Consider the following 17611-nt stretch of genomic DNA (forward strand, 5'->3'; position numbering starts at 1 on the left):
ATTTTGAAGCACGCCGGGCCTTCTTCCAGCCCCAAATAAACCTATCTGCAACCGATTGCAGCTGCATTAATTGTACTCGTGTCAGCTCCAACGGTACCGTCCGAAAATAGTAAAGCACCCTGGGGAGTATACACATCTTTAAAACATTCCATCGCCCTACCATTGATAGATGTAGGCATTCCACCTTTTCCAGTTGTCTTTTAACTGACCCTAGTATATCAGTCCAATTGACATCGACTATCTCTTGTAGTGACATCCTAATTTTAATCCCCAAGTAACCCCTATAAACTTTTACTGCAAGATGGGCTCCTGATAAAAATTATGTTTCTCCAATGTGCACTGCTGCCTCAGAGTCTGTTGGCCACGTATTCTTTGCTTGCAGTCCATCAACTGTTGTTTTTGCATTTGTCACCTCGAGTGGGATGGGTATGCTCAGACGTGAGTCCCATGCGCTCCATGCCAATGGAATCAAGCTATCCTGGCTGATGAGGGCTGAAAGCCCAAAACCGGTCCTAGGATGCTAGTTTCCAGTCCAGGGAGTACCTGGCTTACCAGTTTGGCTGGACTGTTCCCATGGGGCACAAGGTCAAGACTGATTTGCATATGGCTGGGTTCAAACTGGAATGGCATTGTGAGCAAAAACACTATGGATTTAGGCCCAGATCTCTGTACTGGGGTGAATGTAAGACATTGTTCTGCATTCTGTCCATCAACTGTTGTTTTTGCATTTGTCACCCCGAGTGGGATGGGTATGCTCAGACGTGAGTCCCGTGCTCTCCATGCCACTGGAATCAAGCTATCCTGGCTGATGAGGGCTGAAAGTCCGAAACCGGTCCTAGGATGCTAGTTTCCAGTCCATGGAGGACCTGGCTTGGCAGTTCGGGCTGGACTGTCCCAACGGGGCACAGGGTCAAGACTGATTTGCATATGGCTGGGTTCTAAATGGAATGGCATGGTGAGCAAAAAAACGATGGATTTAGGCCCAGATCTCTGTACTGGGGTGAATGTACAACATTGTTCTGCATTCTGTCCATCAACTTTTGTTTTTGCATTTGTCACCCCAATTGGGACGGGTATGCTCAGACGTGACTCCCATGTGCTCTCCATGCCACTGGAATCAAGCTATCCTGGCTGATGAGGGCTGAAAGCCCGAAATCGGTCCTAGGATGCTAGTTTCCAGTCCAGGGAGGGCCTGGCTTGGCAGTTCAGGCTGGACTGTTCCCATTGGGCACAGGGTCAAGACTGATTTGCATATGGCTGGGTTCAAACTGGAATGGCACGGTGAGTAAAAAAACGGTGGATTTAGGCCCAGATCTCTGTACTGGGGTGAATGTATGACATTGTTCTGCATTCTGTCCATCAACTGTTGTTTCTGCATTTGCTCTGGATATGACAACATTCGCCGATCATGGCTTAAATCGATATGCAGGCTGTTGGGGACTCGCTATAGCCAAACTGCCCTCAGGATACTTAGTTAAGGCCCGAACAAGGCATCAGTGTGTTCTGTTGCCAAGTTTGTGGGTAAAATGTGGATTATTCGCTCAAAGGCAATAATGAGAGCTCCATGATTACATTTCCGTCCACCGCTTTTTCCTCTCTTTGTCCTCCTCCCATATCCATTCTCTGATCTCGCTGTCTCAAATTGAAGTCCTTGTTTCCCATTCATATTCTTTGGACTTTAAATTCATATTCTTTGGACCTTTAAAAAAGACTGATTTCCTGTATGTTCAGTCACAACCTCGTTTGCACTCTCATCCCCAATACTAGACACCACACTGGAGGATGCTGTGCTCAAATTACTTGTTGAGGCTGTCTTATTATCTACTCGAGCTTTATCTTGTTTTATCAGATCATCAAACATTTAGCGAAGGTATAAACCCTACCACTGGCATAATCTTGTTTATTACGCTTTAACTTACGTGACTTCCTTTGCCTAATGTCGTCCTCCTATTTCTCAGATCATGGCTTAAATTGATATGCAGGCTGTTGGGGACTCGCTGTAGCCAAACTGCCCTCAGGATACTTAGTTAAGGCCCGAACCAGGCATCAGTATGTTCTGTTGCCAAGTTTTTGGGTGAAATGTGGATTATTCGCTCAAAGGCAATAATGAGAGCTGCATGATTACATTGACATCCTATGTACTGCTTAAGCAGTCATCACATCATCTGTCCATGTTTACTTAATGTGAATCACCCTTACTACTCCACATATGCCCCTTGTACTGTGAAATAACTTGTTTTATTCTGTTGTATTTCTTCCGATCTCTGTATGTAAATAGAGGATTAGGCTGTTAAATCGACCTCATAGCAAATTTTTATTTATTTATTGATGATATTTTGTAATGCACAGTTTTATTCTATTTTATACTGTTTCATTATGTGCTATATAAGGTTGCATTTGTATGATTACTCATGTATTTAATATATGTTTTTATGACTTGTATTGTTGAAAAAAGCATTGATTGAATTGAATTGATATTAATTACAAAAATAACACTTCAATTCCAAAACATTAAATAAATTACCAAACAAAAAAACGTTTGCAAAAATATTATACAAATTTAAAAACAAATACAATTATAAATAAATACTATAAAATTGAAATTATAAACTAATATATATATATGTGTATATATTTAACCAACATTAGGAAATATATTGGAGTCTTGGAACAATAGATATACTAGTCCCACTCTAGTTTATGCAACAGTAGGGAATGTGTAGGACTTCAAAAGGGTTAAATATATTATTACCACTCAAAACAGTGCAACAGTAGGAAAAACGTTGGACTTCAGAGGAGTTAAATTTACTATTCCCACTTAAGTTTGTGAAACAGAAGGGAAAATGTTGGACTTCGGATGAGTTGAATTTTCTATTCCCACTCTAATCTATGCATTAGTAGGGAAAGCGTTGGACTACGGAGGGGTTAATTTTACTATTGCAACTCCAGTCTGAGCAACAATATGGAAAGCATTGGACTTCGGAGGGATTACATTTACTATTACTACGCCAGTCAGTGTAGCATAAGGGTAAACTACTTCAATTCAAACACCTTACATACTTGAATAACCCTATTAATTAAGAAACAAGGTAAAACTCTAAATGTAAACATCATTACTTGATATAAAATATATATACAAAATTTAAAAAAACAAATATCCAATTTGCAAAATTCATAAACAATGTAATAATTGATTTTCAATTAAAATATAACGCTTATTTAAATATTACTTCATCAAATGTCCACCCTATACCCCTACAAACCTAGTAACCACACCGACAATACAATGAAAATAAATAAGTATGACAAAATGGACATAATTGATGAACAATGACATTATTAACAATTAATGGGTCATTAATTATTAATTAACTTTCTACCACACAACTCTATAAACCCAGCAGCCCACACCTAAAATATAACGAAAATATATATTTACATACTTCAAATATACATTATAATAGTTTTCTATTATTTAACTAACTTCCCACCGTATACTCCTAAAAACCTAGCAACCCCCAACTGAAACATACCTAAAATAAATCAATAGTACATAATTAATAATTCATTAACACTGTAATAATAAAATAATAATTGATTGGTAATTAATTACTTAATTACCTTCCCACCCTATACCCCTACAAGCCCAGTAGCCAACTCCTAAATTATAACTAACATCTATAATTATTACACCATTTACATGATTAATAATCAATTCAATAATTAATAATAAAATTTAAATTAATTGCTAATTATTACCAAATTAACTTCTCACTCTATAGCCCTACAAATCTAGCATCCCGCATCTAAACTACAAGTATAATAAATCAATATTACATAATATACATAATACCAACCACATACTTACTTAAAGTACTTCTCAACCTAGCTCCCTACAAACCCAACAACACACTACCACACTATAAATAAAAATTGAAATCACTTAAAATTACAAACTATCTTAAAAAAAATTAATAGCAATTATAAAAACAATACCAACACATAAAAGTAATATATAAACTTAAACAGATTAAATTAATTACAAAACAATATTCTCTACAACTACATTATGGTAAATGATATTTACAACAATAATAGTCTAAACAACGATATTACCTATTTGAAAAAAACAATATTCTTGACAGCTATAATTCTGCCTACTGATATTAACAACTCAATATTTTGTCCAAATACTGTTCGAACAATAACGTTGTTGTGGGCAAGTTTCCACTTCCGAAAATCATTAAAATGGTGACTTGCCTTAAGGATGCCAATCGTTTTTCACCATCTATTTGTCATCTGCATATCACCAAATTCCCCTTTCACCAGAATCTATGGTTTGAACATCCTTTTTTAAGCCATTTAGCTGTTTTCAGTTTTGGGTATGCAATTTGGGTTGGCTTCAGCAGTAGCTTTATTTCAGCATCTCATGTTCAACCTACTTGGCAAGGAAAGTAGTATGTTTCTTTTTCTCAAGATGACATCTTGATTTTGGGTAAAGATAAAATGGAACATGATTCAACGTTGGAAAATGTGTTAAATGATTTAAAACAGAAAGCGCTTACCATGGAATTCCCAAAGTGCAAGTTTGCTGAGTTAGAGGGTTTAATGTTTAGGTCACATCATTGATGAGAATGGTATTAGACCCAAACCCACCTAACGTGAGTTCAATTAAGTGTACAGTTACATCTAAAAGTAAAGATCATATGCGTTCCTTTATAGGTATGGCAGAAATGTATGCAAAGTATGTTCTCAATTTGTCTGTGAAGACTTACCACATTAGGCAGCTATTAAACAATAAGAATGTTTTTGAGTGGTTGGCAGAATGTGAGAATGATTTTTGTCACATTGAAAAAGCAACTGTTTCTGCTTCGGCATCAGAAAGCTTTGATCCTAGTGCTAAATATAATGTAACTACAAATGGCAGTAATAAAGGATTGGGTGCTGTTTTAACTCGGATTGTAAGGGTAAAAAACATATCATTACCTATGATTCTAGATCGTTGCCTCTAACGGAAAGAAAGTATCCCATTATTAAGCAGGAAGCATTAGCTTGTGCCTAGGGACTTGATCATTTCGGATCATTAATTTAGGGGCAAAGCTTTTACCATCTGTTGTGAGCATAAACCACTTAACAAAAGTTTCACAACGGGTGATACAGTGAATGCATCTGCAAAGGTGACACAAATTTCCTTGAGGATGCAACATGTAATTCATTTTCAAAATGGTGTATACTTTTTTTCAAATTGGTGTATACACAAGGGAAACAGATTTCATATCCAGGATGCCTCTTCATAAAGGACAGTGTGAAGACGAGGTATGAAATGATGCACAGGTGGCAATAATTCATGATTTAGGTTCTTCCAATATAAACAAAGAGGACTGAGAAAAAAAATATGGAAGTGACAATGTGTTGCAATCTGTTATGTGGCTTATCCAGCATGGTTGGCCGAATAAGAATTCATTGTCACAATTTATTAGACGTCTTCGGGAATTTAAATTGGAGTTAACTATAGAGAATGATGCAGTTTTTAGAGATGCTGGACTGCTCTTTGTGGGTTACGCAATATGGTAATAGAATTATGCCATGAAGGTCATTTTGGAATTGTTAGAACAACCTCTATTGTGAAGCAACTGTTTTGGTGGCCTGATGTTGATTATGCTGTTGAGAGATTAGTAAGGAATTGTAAAAGTTGTCTAATGATGAACAAGTCCCTACACACCTTGTCCTATGTCTGTAGGTGTGATTCATTGGGAGTCTGTTGCAATTCATTAAATGGGTCATTTTGATGTTCCTCAGAAATATGTTTTGGTATTAATGGATTTTTTTTCTCACTGGCCAGTTCTGAAGATGGTGGATAAAGCCGACACTAATTCAGTTTTAGAATTTCTTAGTTACATCTTCTCATCTGAAGGTAATTTAGCACTGCTTGTAAGAGATCATTTTGATCAGGTAAGATTTAATTTTGTGATCAAAGGGCATAATCAGTCTGCAAACAGTACTAAAAAAGATGGATCATGGAACTTGGAAAAATGGTTTAGCCTTATCTTGTTACTAGGAACAATGTTACAGCAATGTCACCTTTTGTTGTCAAGAGAGGAATGAATCCTAGATCGAAATACACTCTTTGTTGGTTGTTGTATGCTGGTGTTGAACAATGGTGTGTTGAGGATGTTGGTCACAGAATGTTGGTAGAACACAACAAAAGCAAGGTAAATTATGATGCTAAGCATAATGTAAAATCTGTCAATATCAAAGTAGGTCATTGGGTGTGCATTAAATCCAGAGAAAGCCTATAAGAGTAAATCACAATTGTATCCTCCTGAGGAAGTGGTGGAATTGTTACATAAGGCAGCGTGGGTTGGCAATGGCAAAGTATGGAATTTGAATACAGTAATTAAAGGATCTGGAGAATGTTGGAGAACTTTAAGTGAGAAGAGAAGTGTGGGTGATTGTGGTGCTACAGGATGAGTGTACGGGAAAGGATGGATATTCTCAAGTAAATGGTGATAGTAATCAGGTAGAAGATGTGTATGGTTCTGTTGATGACAAATGTATCTGTGAGGACAGTAATGAGGTTCCAGGTCCTGTTTACCATCTAGAGTTGCCATCTACCCCAGGAAGGGCTTCCTTTGGATCTAACTCTAGTGGTGACATGAATGGTATATCTAAACCAACCTTTGGTCTGTCTTCAGATTTAGCTTTGGAATCTTCCAAAGGGTCTAATTCTGGTACAAACACTAAAGCTATAGGTGTGGATTATATGAAGAGGAACAGCAGACCACCTGCATGGTTATGTGATTTCATTCATATAAACATGTAGACCGTGTAATCTTGCATGATGGGTTTTTTAATGTATATTTGTATATACAAAAGTGGATGGGTTGTGGGTCAATTCATATAGAGTGTTTTGTATAACAGGTTTGTAAAGGAATCCGAGGAAAATTTAATGGAATTCAATCTTGTGGGGAAACGGAGCTAACTAGGCGAGCTGCTATAACTGAGGCTCTTCAGGTTAAAATAAATATTTAACTTGCAAAGTGTCTGTTCCTTTCAACAGAACAAGGACCGAGGGCCTTTTGGATGAAGGAGGCCTCTGTGAATGGAGGCATTGTTCTCCACCTTAACACCCACTGCAGTTGAGCTGTAAGGTGGTAGTTCTCCACACTGGCGTAACGAAAAGTGAGGGGGCCTCCCTGCACGGTACTTAGAGGGGCTCCCTCCGGGCTCAATCAGGAGCTCTCCGGACACAGTGCAGTGCCGAGGGGGCCCCTTGGAGCTAGAGGCCCCACCGCACCGCGGGGGCTGCGTGGGCCTGTGTTACGCCCCTGGTTCTCCATATCGGGGAGGCCCACTCCACCCTCCATTGTGGGCTTCCTCAGCTTTTGAAGAGTAGCACGCTTCCTTTCATTTCACCATATTATGCTACAGAGCAGAATGTGTTTTTGAAGAGTTGTTTTGGCAATAACAAGGGGGATTCACCAATCCTGCCCACGACTGATAACGGGAGGCTCTCCACAACTGTGTTGACCCACGAGTGCCACAATTGCTCTTTCATAGTTGCCTACAAAAAAAAAATCTATCCCTTTATAAATATGGATACCTAGGTATTGAAAGGTGGATTGGTGGGGTTCATTGCATGCATATACTATGAAAGGGTGTCATAGTGTCCTTTAGCAGAAATAAGCAGGGCTTGCTCTTGTTCATACAGAGCCAGATTTAAGAAATCAACTTCAGAATTTTAAACATATTGAAATATAGACCAGTTGTCTGCACATTGCACCACTGGCTCAATGCAAATGGATGGGGGCATATAGCGCTAGTCGCTGGTGACCAATATGCCTGCGTCCTTAGCGCCATGCACCTACTGGTTCTACACTATACCCAATTTCTCACTGAGAGAATTGGGGTGGTTTTTAAAGAGTGGAGCTGCTAGCGGCTCTCCAATAGGCAGAACTGTGTGGCAAACCAATCCTGCAAAAATGGTATCACAGAGTTTAGCATTGTGAGAGTGCCATGGTTCTTAATACATGTTTGGGTAATGGGGCCCCAATAGGGAAACATCTTTTACAACGCATGCGTTACAACGCGTGACATTACAACACATTTTTTACAACGCGAAATTCATTAAAACTCATGTCATTACATCGAATGTTCCATTACAACACATTCCCCAAAGTAAAGCCCCAGCGGAGTTAGAACAGTAATTGCATTGTAATGGATTAAGTGTTGTCATGATATGCGTTGTAACGACATGCATTGTAATGGATTTCGCGTTGTAAACAATTTGTTGTAATGGCACGCATTGTAACATGTGCGTTGTAACGTGTCCTATTCACCCCACTATCCTTTTTGGTAGTAAAAACATCAATAATTGTGGTGCACAGGGCACCCCACAGCTCTAGACACCAACAGCATTGCACCTCCTGCACAATTGATCGCTGTGCCCATGAATGCAAAGGTTGTGTAAATCTCACCAAAGCCTGTCCCACACATTTCTTCTGTCTGGGTCTCTCATGTGTCCATGGCAGTCCTGGGCATGAAAAATTCACAAATCTCCCTGACACCTACGGTGTGTGAAAAAATTCCCAGCACATGTGAGACATTGTTTTTTTGTTGTGTTTTTTTACAAAAATAGCCCCCAGTTTGGTAGTCTGTTTGTTTTTGAAAAAAGTAAAAGTGCAGCTGTGGCAGAAACACGGACGAAACTACACTTCTGTCTTTTTCAGTGAAATGGTTTCTGGAATGAAGCAAAGGCTGCTTCAGAAAATGTGGTGAAGAACATTAGATATGGCAAGGCCCTGCAGCATTATAGGCAACAGTCCCCCAGAGAAATGGGTGGTGCTCTCATCATACAGGCCTCAACTCACAGTTTCTAGTGGCCACTCGTGGTATAAAGGCTTTAACGAAAATGCATTATTGTATTAACATAGTGTGATTAGCATGAGAATTTGAGATATTCTGCAGAGAAGCTGTGTTTATTTTAACAAAGGCCTCGATTTCAAAATGGTTGTTGGTGCCTGTTGCATTTTATTTATTTGCACAGTCATCTTTCCACCCTTTAACTCTGTGCATCCAGCATATACAATATATTAAGTAAACAATGTTTGAAATACAAGGCCATTCTCTCATGTGCAACATGATGCTTTATTTTCAAGCTAAGTGAATGCTTTCCCAGGTATCTCCTATTGGGACTACAATGCAATTCTCATGAGACCCTAACCACGATTTGAAGCACACTTTGAATTTACAATAAAGTGTCATAGGAACACCCGGGATGGAAACTCCATCATCTGAGTCTGTGGGATAGTGCTGACGTATATGATTTTAAACTGCATTGTTCTTTCTATAACCCGATTTGGTGGTATTCCTAGGACTTCTGCATACAAATGTATTTCACCCTATAAAATGAGCCTTACCGTGAGTGTGTTGGGCTCACTCTCCCCTGATATTTAGGAGAATACATTCTATCCATCTTATTTCTAATTTATGACCTATTTACTGAGCTGAATTATACTCTGTTCTGCTATTGCTTCATTGCATTTTTATTCTGAGCTACATGCTTTTATATGGCAAATGTCTAATTGATTCTGTGCCATTTATTTTCTTTTTGTAATGCTTTAAACTTCTAATAAACCTTCATGGCTTTTCTTATAATACTTGTTAGTCTTTATTGTGAAGCCTAATGTGCTTTACATTTATTGTTATTGGATATTTGATTTACATATTGACCAAGTCCAGTTGAGGAGAAACAAAATCCTTAGGGGATTAACACAGCTCCCAGGTCATCAGTAGCTCTTAAAAGTGAAAACAAGTTAAAGGGCTAAATCATTCATGTCTAAGGCCAGGAATGCAAAACAAACCATCAGATATCCTTTAGACTTTCTAATCTCTTACCATTGTCAATGTACCAAACACCATTTGTTACATTCACAAAAAGCACAGTTTCAGAATCAGAATCCCTGTAACTCGCCAACTCGTGAGCCCTCGAAGCCACACAAATGTTGCATGCCCCTTCTAGGCAAATCCTCAGGGTTTCACATGGGCCATAATCGCCCATGAAAATTATAACAGATTAGAAAGCCTAAAGGAAATCTGATTGGCCTGGGAAGTAATTTGTGTGAGTGGCCTGGGAAGTAATTTGTATGAGGTGTGATTCAGAGTATGAAACAACTGATAGTAGACTACATTAGGTCAAAGAGAGAACGGAGGTAAGTTGCAATTGCCAACAATAGTAATGATAAAGCAGTAAAAAAGCAAACATACAAATAACTTCATTTAGTAAATGTGCCATTCATTAAACAAATAACCAATCTATCAAAACATTTTAAAAATCCATTATTGTGGTCATTGATCCCTAACTCGCTCTTGCTAGAGCCAAACACGGATCAACGTTTACTTTTAACAGTTTGGCAGCAGCCATCTTGATTTACTGGAACGGAGTTAGGAAGCAGAAAAAAGCTCACCGGTGGCAAAGAGAAGGATGACGAAGGCTAGAGTGATGAGCATAGCCTACGTAACTGGGGTTCCTTGGAGCTGGTGGCCTCTGCCTCGCTCCTCCGTCTCTCTCACTGTAGCCAATGTGTTACAGTTTCCGGCTGGGGACACAGCACCACCTGAAGGGGTTAAAAGAAGAAAAATGTAAGATTATGCCACAATCTGGTGAACCTCACAGTCAGCAGCACATCAACAAATGGAGGACTGGAGGACAAGCCTCCCTAGTTCATGTTTACGATTCTTCTGAATAGATTAGACTTCCTTTGAAATATTTATTTAAGGTTTGCACATCAATTCATCAATATGAAAAAACATCCTATTTATTTTGACAAAGATAATTTCTTATGTACATATATGTTTCCTGTCTGTGTTAGTTTGTTTGCATTCACTTGATTTATTTGGCACAGACTTGTGGGTACAATGGCTCATGGGCCTGGTTATTGTCAGGCTAGCCTTTTTCCGCTTCATGGCAGACATCTTGTGATGAGACAGGAGAGGCGTGGGCACTTGGAACGGTATGATAACTGTTTTTGCCCTCACCCGCTGGCCATATTCCACACTTACTCCCACTCATGTCTCACTCATTTAGGATGTCATCAGTGATGCAATTTAACATTTCATGAGCGATGTAATATGTGAGTCCTTAAACAGTTTATGGCAGGAGCGCCAGATATAGTTAGCTCAATACACTATAACTAGTGAATTTTGAATTGAATTTTTGTTTATTAAACATTCGTTTTTACCTTATCTCAACACCTAACTATGAAGTCACTGTTTTCGCAGAGAATTTCTATGTTTTCATTTTAACTTACACTAGGATGTTATTAGTATACCTAACTATAATGACAATTTAACCATTTATTATATCAGTGAATACACAAATATATATTACCTAGTGACGGTCGGGCCGAAATCATCTCAGGGAGCGGGAAGCTATCCCCCCACCCAGAAATCCCGCCAGACCTGGGGGATGGGGTCTCCAGTGCCGCCATCAGGGCATGCCCCCCTCCCCTTGAAGAACATGTCGGCCCCAGGGCTGAAATCAGCCAGGGTAGGGGTACCATGCACCCCCACTCCCCTTTGTTTAAAGGAGTGGCCCTGGGGGATAGGGTCCTCAAGGCCTTATGAGGCTCCGGAGTGGGGGCCAAGCGGCCCCTCTTCCCTTTATGAAAAAAAGGCCCTGGGGGTTGGGGTCCCCAGAACCAAAAAATGCTTAGATGGTAATTAAAATTTATGGCAGAAGCATGGAAGGAATTTACAGGGCAAGCCCTTTGATTTCAATATTTAAAAGCTTGTGTTTCACCATTATGGATTAAGAATGCAGCGAGTAAAAGACGCTATTTTAGCTTGATATGTATAACACTGCATTCTGAACTGTATTATGGGAATTGTAGTATACGTGATTACACAAGCATGTGACATTTCCTTTATAAGCACCTGGGCTTGAGCGGAGTCATTACTTTCCTGAGAACAAAGCTCCCTTGCCGAAACGTGTTAGTGAGAACAATTGATTTGCAGCAGCCTTTGCTATTTTATAAATAAATGCTGCTGGCTTCCGGATTTGGGCTGTGGCATCTCTTTTCTTTGGCTTGGAGATAGATTTGTTAGCAAAATTATAGTTCAATTTTGCACTCCCTTTTTTTTTAGTTTTTTAATGATAAAACCATTTCCCTATTTTTTTACAATTTTTATTTCAGAATTTGTAACGGGGCGGTACGGCGCCCCCCCTTTCACAGGACTTTGGGACCCTCAAGGGGTTTTCACAACTCCCCCCCTCTTCTCTACCCTCCGCAGAACGACATGCCTGAGGCGGACTACGGAGTCGGAGCGCCGGACGAGGATGGACTGCACTGGCCCTTTAACTCACAGCTGAACGATGAGTGGGCGGGACTACCTGAGGCTGCATCACCCTCAAATGTAGGAGGAGAACCGGATCAGGTGTGCTTGTTCACTTGGAGTGTTGGCGTGTGGAGAGAGACGGAAACGGATCAGAACGAGGAGAGGAGGTCGGAGAAGTCTGGAATACGAACGGAGGAACTTGTGACGAGAGCAGAAGCGGCGCCTGAGACAGAGTGTAAGCCTGGAGGCCATCGTCCCCACGAGCCGCCCTGCCACTCACCCGGGGGAGGTGTGTGGCTAGCCCAGGCAAGACGGAAGTCGACGAGGCTACCCCATGGAGAAGCCCCAAAGGGTATCGAAGAACAGAGACGGTCAAGTCGACACGCCGAAGGACGGATAGAAGCCGGTCCCCTCGACGGACAGTCCCTTCCAGGAAGACTTGCTCTGATTACTTGTTTGCTGCAATAAAACCCTCTTTAACGAGAACTCGTCTCCTGCTCATTCCTCCCGCACCTGTAACAGAATTATAATAACACAAATGTATCAAACTATACATATGAATTTGAAAATTAATGTACCCCATAGACATCCATTGAGAAGAAACTGCGGTTGCATATGAGGAAAAAGAAAAGCACACTTGACGTAAAACCTCCCTATAGGAGCCTCTTCTGAGAGGAGCTCACACGAATATCCAACACACAGCAAGGCCTCAATTTGCTTAGCAATGACTCTTAATGCACTGCACACTTGGCATCTGAGCTAGGCCAATGTATGATCATGATGTGCCCATAGCTATGTCAACTTCAAGGGAGCTTCATGTGATAAAAATAGCGATGCTGACAATACAATGTCAGCAATTGTCTGCTATGCAGCAAGAGTTCTGATGACCTCTCAAATGACGTAACTGATGACACCATCCAATGAATGTGACAGTTTGCTATAGGCTTTTCATACTGGAAGTTATCAGCGAGCTGCACCTAGACCCAATTATCTACCACTTCTGTAGTGGTAATGGGCGTAACTTTTTAGCAACATGCTGGACATAAAGCATATCTGCAAAAGCACCCACATTAAGTAGAGATTGTGCTCTTTTTTCATGGTATTCAGGTAAGTAAGAACCATAATGTGTCTGTATACATTAATGAAATCAGCAACTTCAGAAGAATATTTAGTCATTGTTTACTGTAACGAGATGTATTTGTTAAATACCCAATCTGCCATAGAATTTTAAGCCAACATCTTCATATTTATACTTTAACCACTAATAAGTTATATTTGTAAAATTAGCTTACTCATATTCTTGAAATAAGCAGAATGGTGTAAACAATTACAACAATGCTTACAATCATTCTGTGACTTGAACCATTTGTTAGAGAGTCACTCACAGATTATACATTCTTCAACAATGTAAAATGTCTCAGAATTTTCACAGCATTTCAAGAAAAAAATATCTGTACCTTATAAAGCTCCAGTTTAAATAAAAACATGTTTATAGCACTAAAAGGCAAACCAAGCTTTAATGTCAGCATGTGCATAGAAACCCACAGATGTATAATGTATTGTAAATGAAAGGTTTCGTATTTTTATATATTTTTGCATCAGGACTTTAATTTAAAACACAAACTATTTGTAACTAGGTTTGGGCGGAATTTGCGTAGTCGCGCTACGCAAAGCTCCGTAAAACTGTAAAAAAGCTCCACAAGCACGCAAAAGTTCAGCGAACACCTGGAATTGCTTGTTCCGCCCGTTCGTGATGCTTTTTTCCTGTTCGCGAACGCGGTTTGCGTGCTCGGGGAGAAATATCCTGTGAACACGCATTTTGAAAGCGCGAACAAGCAAAAATTTTGCGTTCTCCGCGGAATGCGATATTACCCAAATTCCGCAAATTCCGCCAGCGGAACAGAATTTACCGCCCAGGCCTTTTTGTAACCTATGTCTGCAACTCAAACTAGCTGCACTCGATTTCTATCTTCTTTAAATGAAGTACTGCTTGCACTTGATAGTAGCTAAAGTACACATCATGTAAATGTTACCATACTGAATCACAACTGTATCTTGGACTATACAATTTATATTTCATAGATGCACACATATACATACATTCAAAGTATGCTGTAAATGTGTGGGGGCCCTTTACTAATTATTTTATATTCTAAAACAAACAAATGGTGCATAGAGTAATTTAAGGAGCAGTATCTTCGGTGATGTTATCAGACATTTAATTAATTATGTCATATGATATGTCAGTGATGTCATCAATTATATCATTTAACATGTAATTTGTGAGGTTACAAGTAGTGCATGGCAGAGGCACAATTTATCATTAGCTCACTGAACTATAACGACCGGATTTCATCTATTTGTGGTTTCGTTTTTTAGATTGTACCACATTCACCTACCATGTATCCATTCTGGGCAGACCCTGCACCAAGCCTACTTTAGCTGTGTGCAGTGGAGGTTGGTCGCACGGCCTGCTTTGACTTGCACGAAGCATATTGCACCAAACGTCATGTAGATTCATGAAATTGAGAAAACCAGTAGTAGGCTAAATATGCTAATCTCTGCCAAATGTTGTGCAGATACATCAAACATTGTCAATCGTGATAGTAAATCAAAAGTGTTGAGGTAAAAAAAAAAATTCTACCCTCCTCCCCCATTTGATCTGCGCTAAACCTGATTTACTTGTACTGGTTGTAACTTGCTAACTCCTGTCACATTTAGTGCAGATTCATCAAACACTACTCAAGGAATAAGTCAATCAAACTTTTAATGACGTATTGCAGCGGGCGAATGGCATCACTGGATGAGATCGAGCACCCGGCCACAGCTACGGCCCACGTGTGCGCAGGGTAAGAAGGCCATGCCCCGGAAGTGAAGCAGGCTGCGGGAAGGAGCGCAGAGAGCCGCAAGCAAGGTAGAACTGCGGCGGAGGGGATAAGCCTCAGTCTTGGAGGCAGACTATAATACTCTGAAATAAACTGCACAAGGGAGTGGAGCTCCGAGGGAAGCCTGATGCTGTGTGGCGCACGTAGGGAGCCAAAAGAGCAGTAAAACAGAGTCCCACACTGCCTTATTCCTAATCAACTGGACACAGCTCAAGACAAGTGTTATTCCATATAGCGTGTGAGAGACACAGCAAAGGCACATTTGGAGGCCAAATCCAGGACACATTTCTCCTAATCTGCAGAGCACAGCCACCTGAATACACTGTGCACCCTAGAAATTGGACATTGGTGGAAACAGATTTGTGCAAGTGACAGCACATACAAAACCAAAGACACGCTGCCACTCCGCCACGAAGGGTCATTGGGCAATAATCAGGGGGAAGATGTCCAGTTAAACCTAGCCACGCCTGACCACCCAAACACTAGGTCGCTGAGCTATACAAATCAGAAATCCAGTAGCACGCATCACCACATTATACAACTGGCAGAGGGATCTCACCAGACCTGTGATTGCAGAATGGGGAAAACAGACAGAACACAATCCAAGCTAGACTTTGAGCACAAAAAAAACGAAACAAGCTCAGAAGAACAAAGCGCCACTGAAACGGACACAACCACAGCAGATACTGAACTAAGTGGAGATCTAACAACAATACAGTCTACCCTGTCGAACATAGATAGAAAAATAGATGCATTGACATACAGGGTAGATCGCATGTCAGAACGCCAGGATAAACATACAGAAAGAATAGACATGGCGGAGTGAAGGATATCGGAAGCCGAAGACTCACAGCAACAGATGGAAGCCAAGCAAGGGAAAATGGAAAAAACTCTCTCAACTCTCCAAGCGAAGGCTGAGGACTTAGAAGCGCACTCTCGCCTTAATAATCTGAGGTTAATGGGAATAGCAGAGTCAACTAATACAGGAAACATGGAACTATACGTAGAAACCATGCTAATATACCTCTTGGGCAGAGAGACATTCTTGGACATTCTTGGACGTTTTTCTAATGGAGCGCACACACAGGTCTTTGGCCCCTCCTCCACCACCGGGGGCCAGATCACGAAAGTACTGAATTACAGAGACCGGGATGCAGTGCTTCAAAAAGCTCGAGAACTGGGGAATCTGAGACACGATGGAATGGAAATATCCATTTACCCTGACTTAACACATCAGGTTCAAGAAGCGCGAAAAAAAATCCTGGTGGCAAAAAAGAATTTACAAGAACAAAGTATTCCTTACGCAATGCTCTATCCAGCTCGGCTGCGAATCACGGATGGAGGCAAGACCACAATCTTCAATGACCCCCAAGGCGGTGATCCAACACCTACAAAAAAGAGGCCCCCATCCCCTGCGGAGAAGATGAGCCAGAGGAGGCCCAGATGACCAAGACCAAGCTTCAGGAACCGACAAATAACACTAAAATCCCAATCTGTGTAGATCGAAAATACCTGTGAAAATGAGACAATATACAAACAAGAGAACTGGCAAATGCAGGTAAGTGAAGCTCATCTTAAATGGCTACATACATGGCTAAATTAGAACCATAGTCCAAAGACAATGCTTGGGGAGTATATAAATCCATACTAGAATATGACTAGGATACTGACTGATTTGCCATAAATTAGAATATAATCTGTTGGTTAGACGCAAGTGTTAATTCCTCCTACTCCACATATGCCAGGGGAGTACTAATCCTGATTAAGCATGGAGTACCATTTACACTCAGCTCTACCACTGACGATCAGGGGCGATACATCATCCTGCAAGGTAACTCTGGAGGAACTATCTTGACTCTTGTCAACGCATATGGCCCAAACACAGACAATCCACATTTTTTTGCACAAATCTGGGCCAAATTACGCACAATGACACCGGCAGCTATTCTTTGGAGAGGGGATTTTAATACATGCATAGACAGTTGATAGATCCACATGTAATGCTACATATGGAAAACAGGCCGCTAAGATATCTGGCGTATGCGACATCAAGGACATAGAGAGGGAACCTGCATTTCCATGACTCATAACATTTGGTCTAGAATAGACTATTGGATCACCACCTGTGATATTAGTACATGTACCACCTCTATGGAACATATGCCTAAAACACAATCAGAGCATGCTCCGGTCTGGTTAAAACTTGCACTCCCCACACACACTCCTAGACAGTTTACCTGGCGACCTAAACCGACGGCAATGCTTGATCAGGTGTTTCGGACAGAATTAAGGCAGGCTATTGCGGACTACTTTGAATGTAATGTGGGATCAGTAGATAGCGCGTGTTAGACCTGACACCCTTGGCGTGGTTTTTCCCCCATCTTTTTGCC

General features: G+C 40.5%; 1 protein-coding gene across 1 annotated transcript in view; it reads right to left on the reverse strand.

Annotated features, from left to right (window-relative positions):
- SSC4D (scavenger receptor cysteine rich family member with 4 domains) overlaps positions 1-17611 on the reverse strand; it is a 307544-nt gene that overhangs the window by 226170 nt on the left and 63763 nt on the right. Inside the window, exon 2 of the mRNA XM_078679653.1 lies at positions 10467-10616. Within this exon, the coding sequence (XP_078535779.1) occupies positions 10467-10509 (43 nt within the window). The 5' untranslated portion in view covers positions 10510-10616. The remainder of the gene's footprint in view (positions 1-10466; positions 10617-17611) is intronic.

This window comes from Lissotriton helveticus, chromosome 3_1 (genome assembly GCF_964261635.1).
Source record: "Lissotriton helveticus chromosome 3_1, aLisHel1.1, whole genome shotgun sequence".
Lineage (NCBI taxonomy): Eukaryota > Metazoa > Chordata > Amphibia > Caudata > Salamandridae > Lissotriton > Lissotriton helveticus.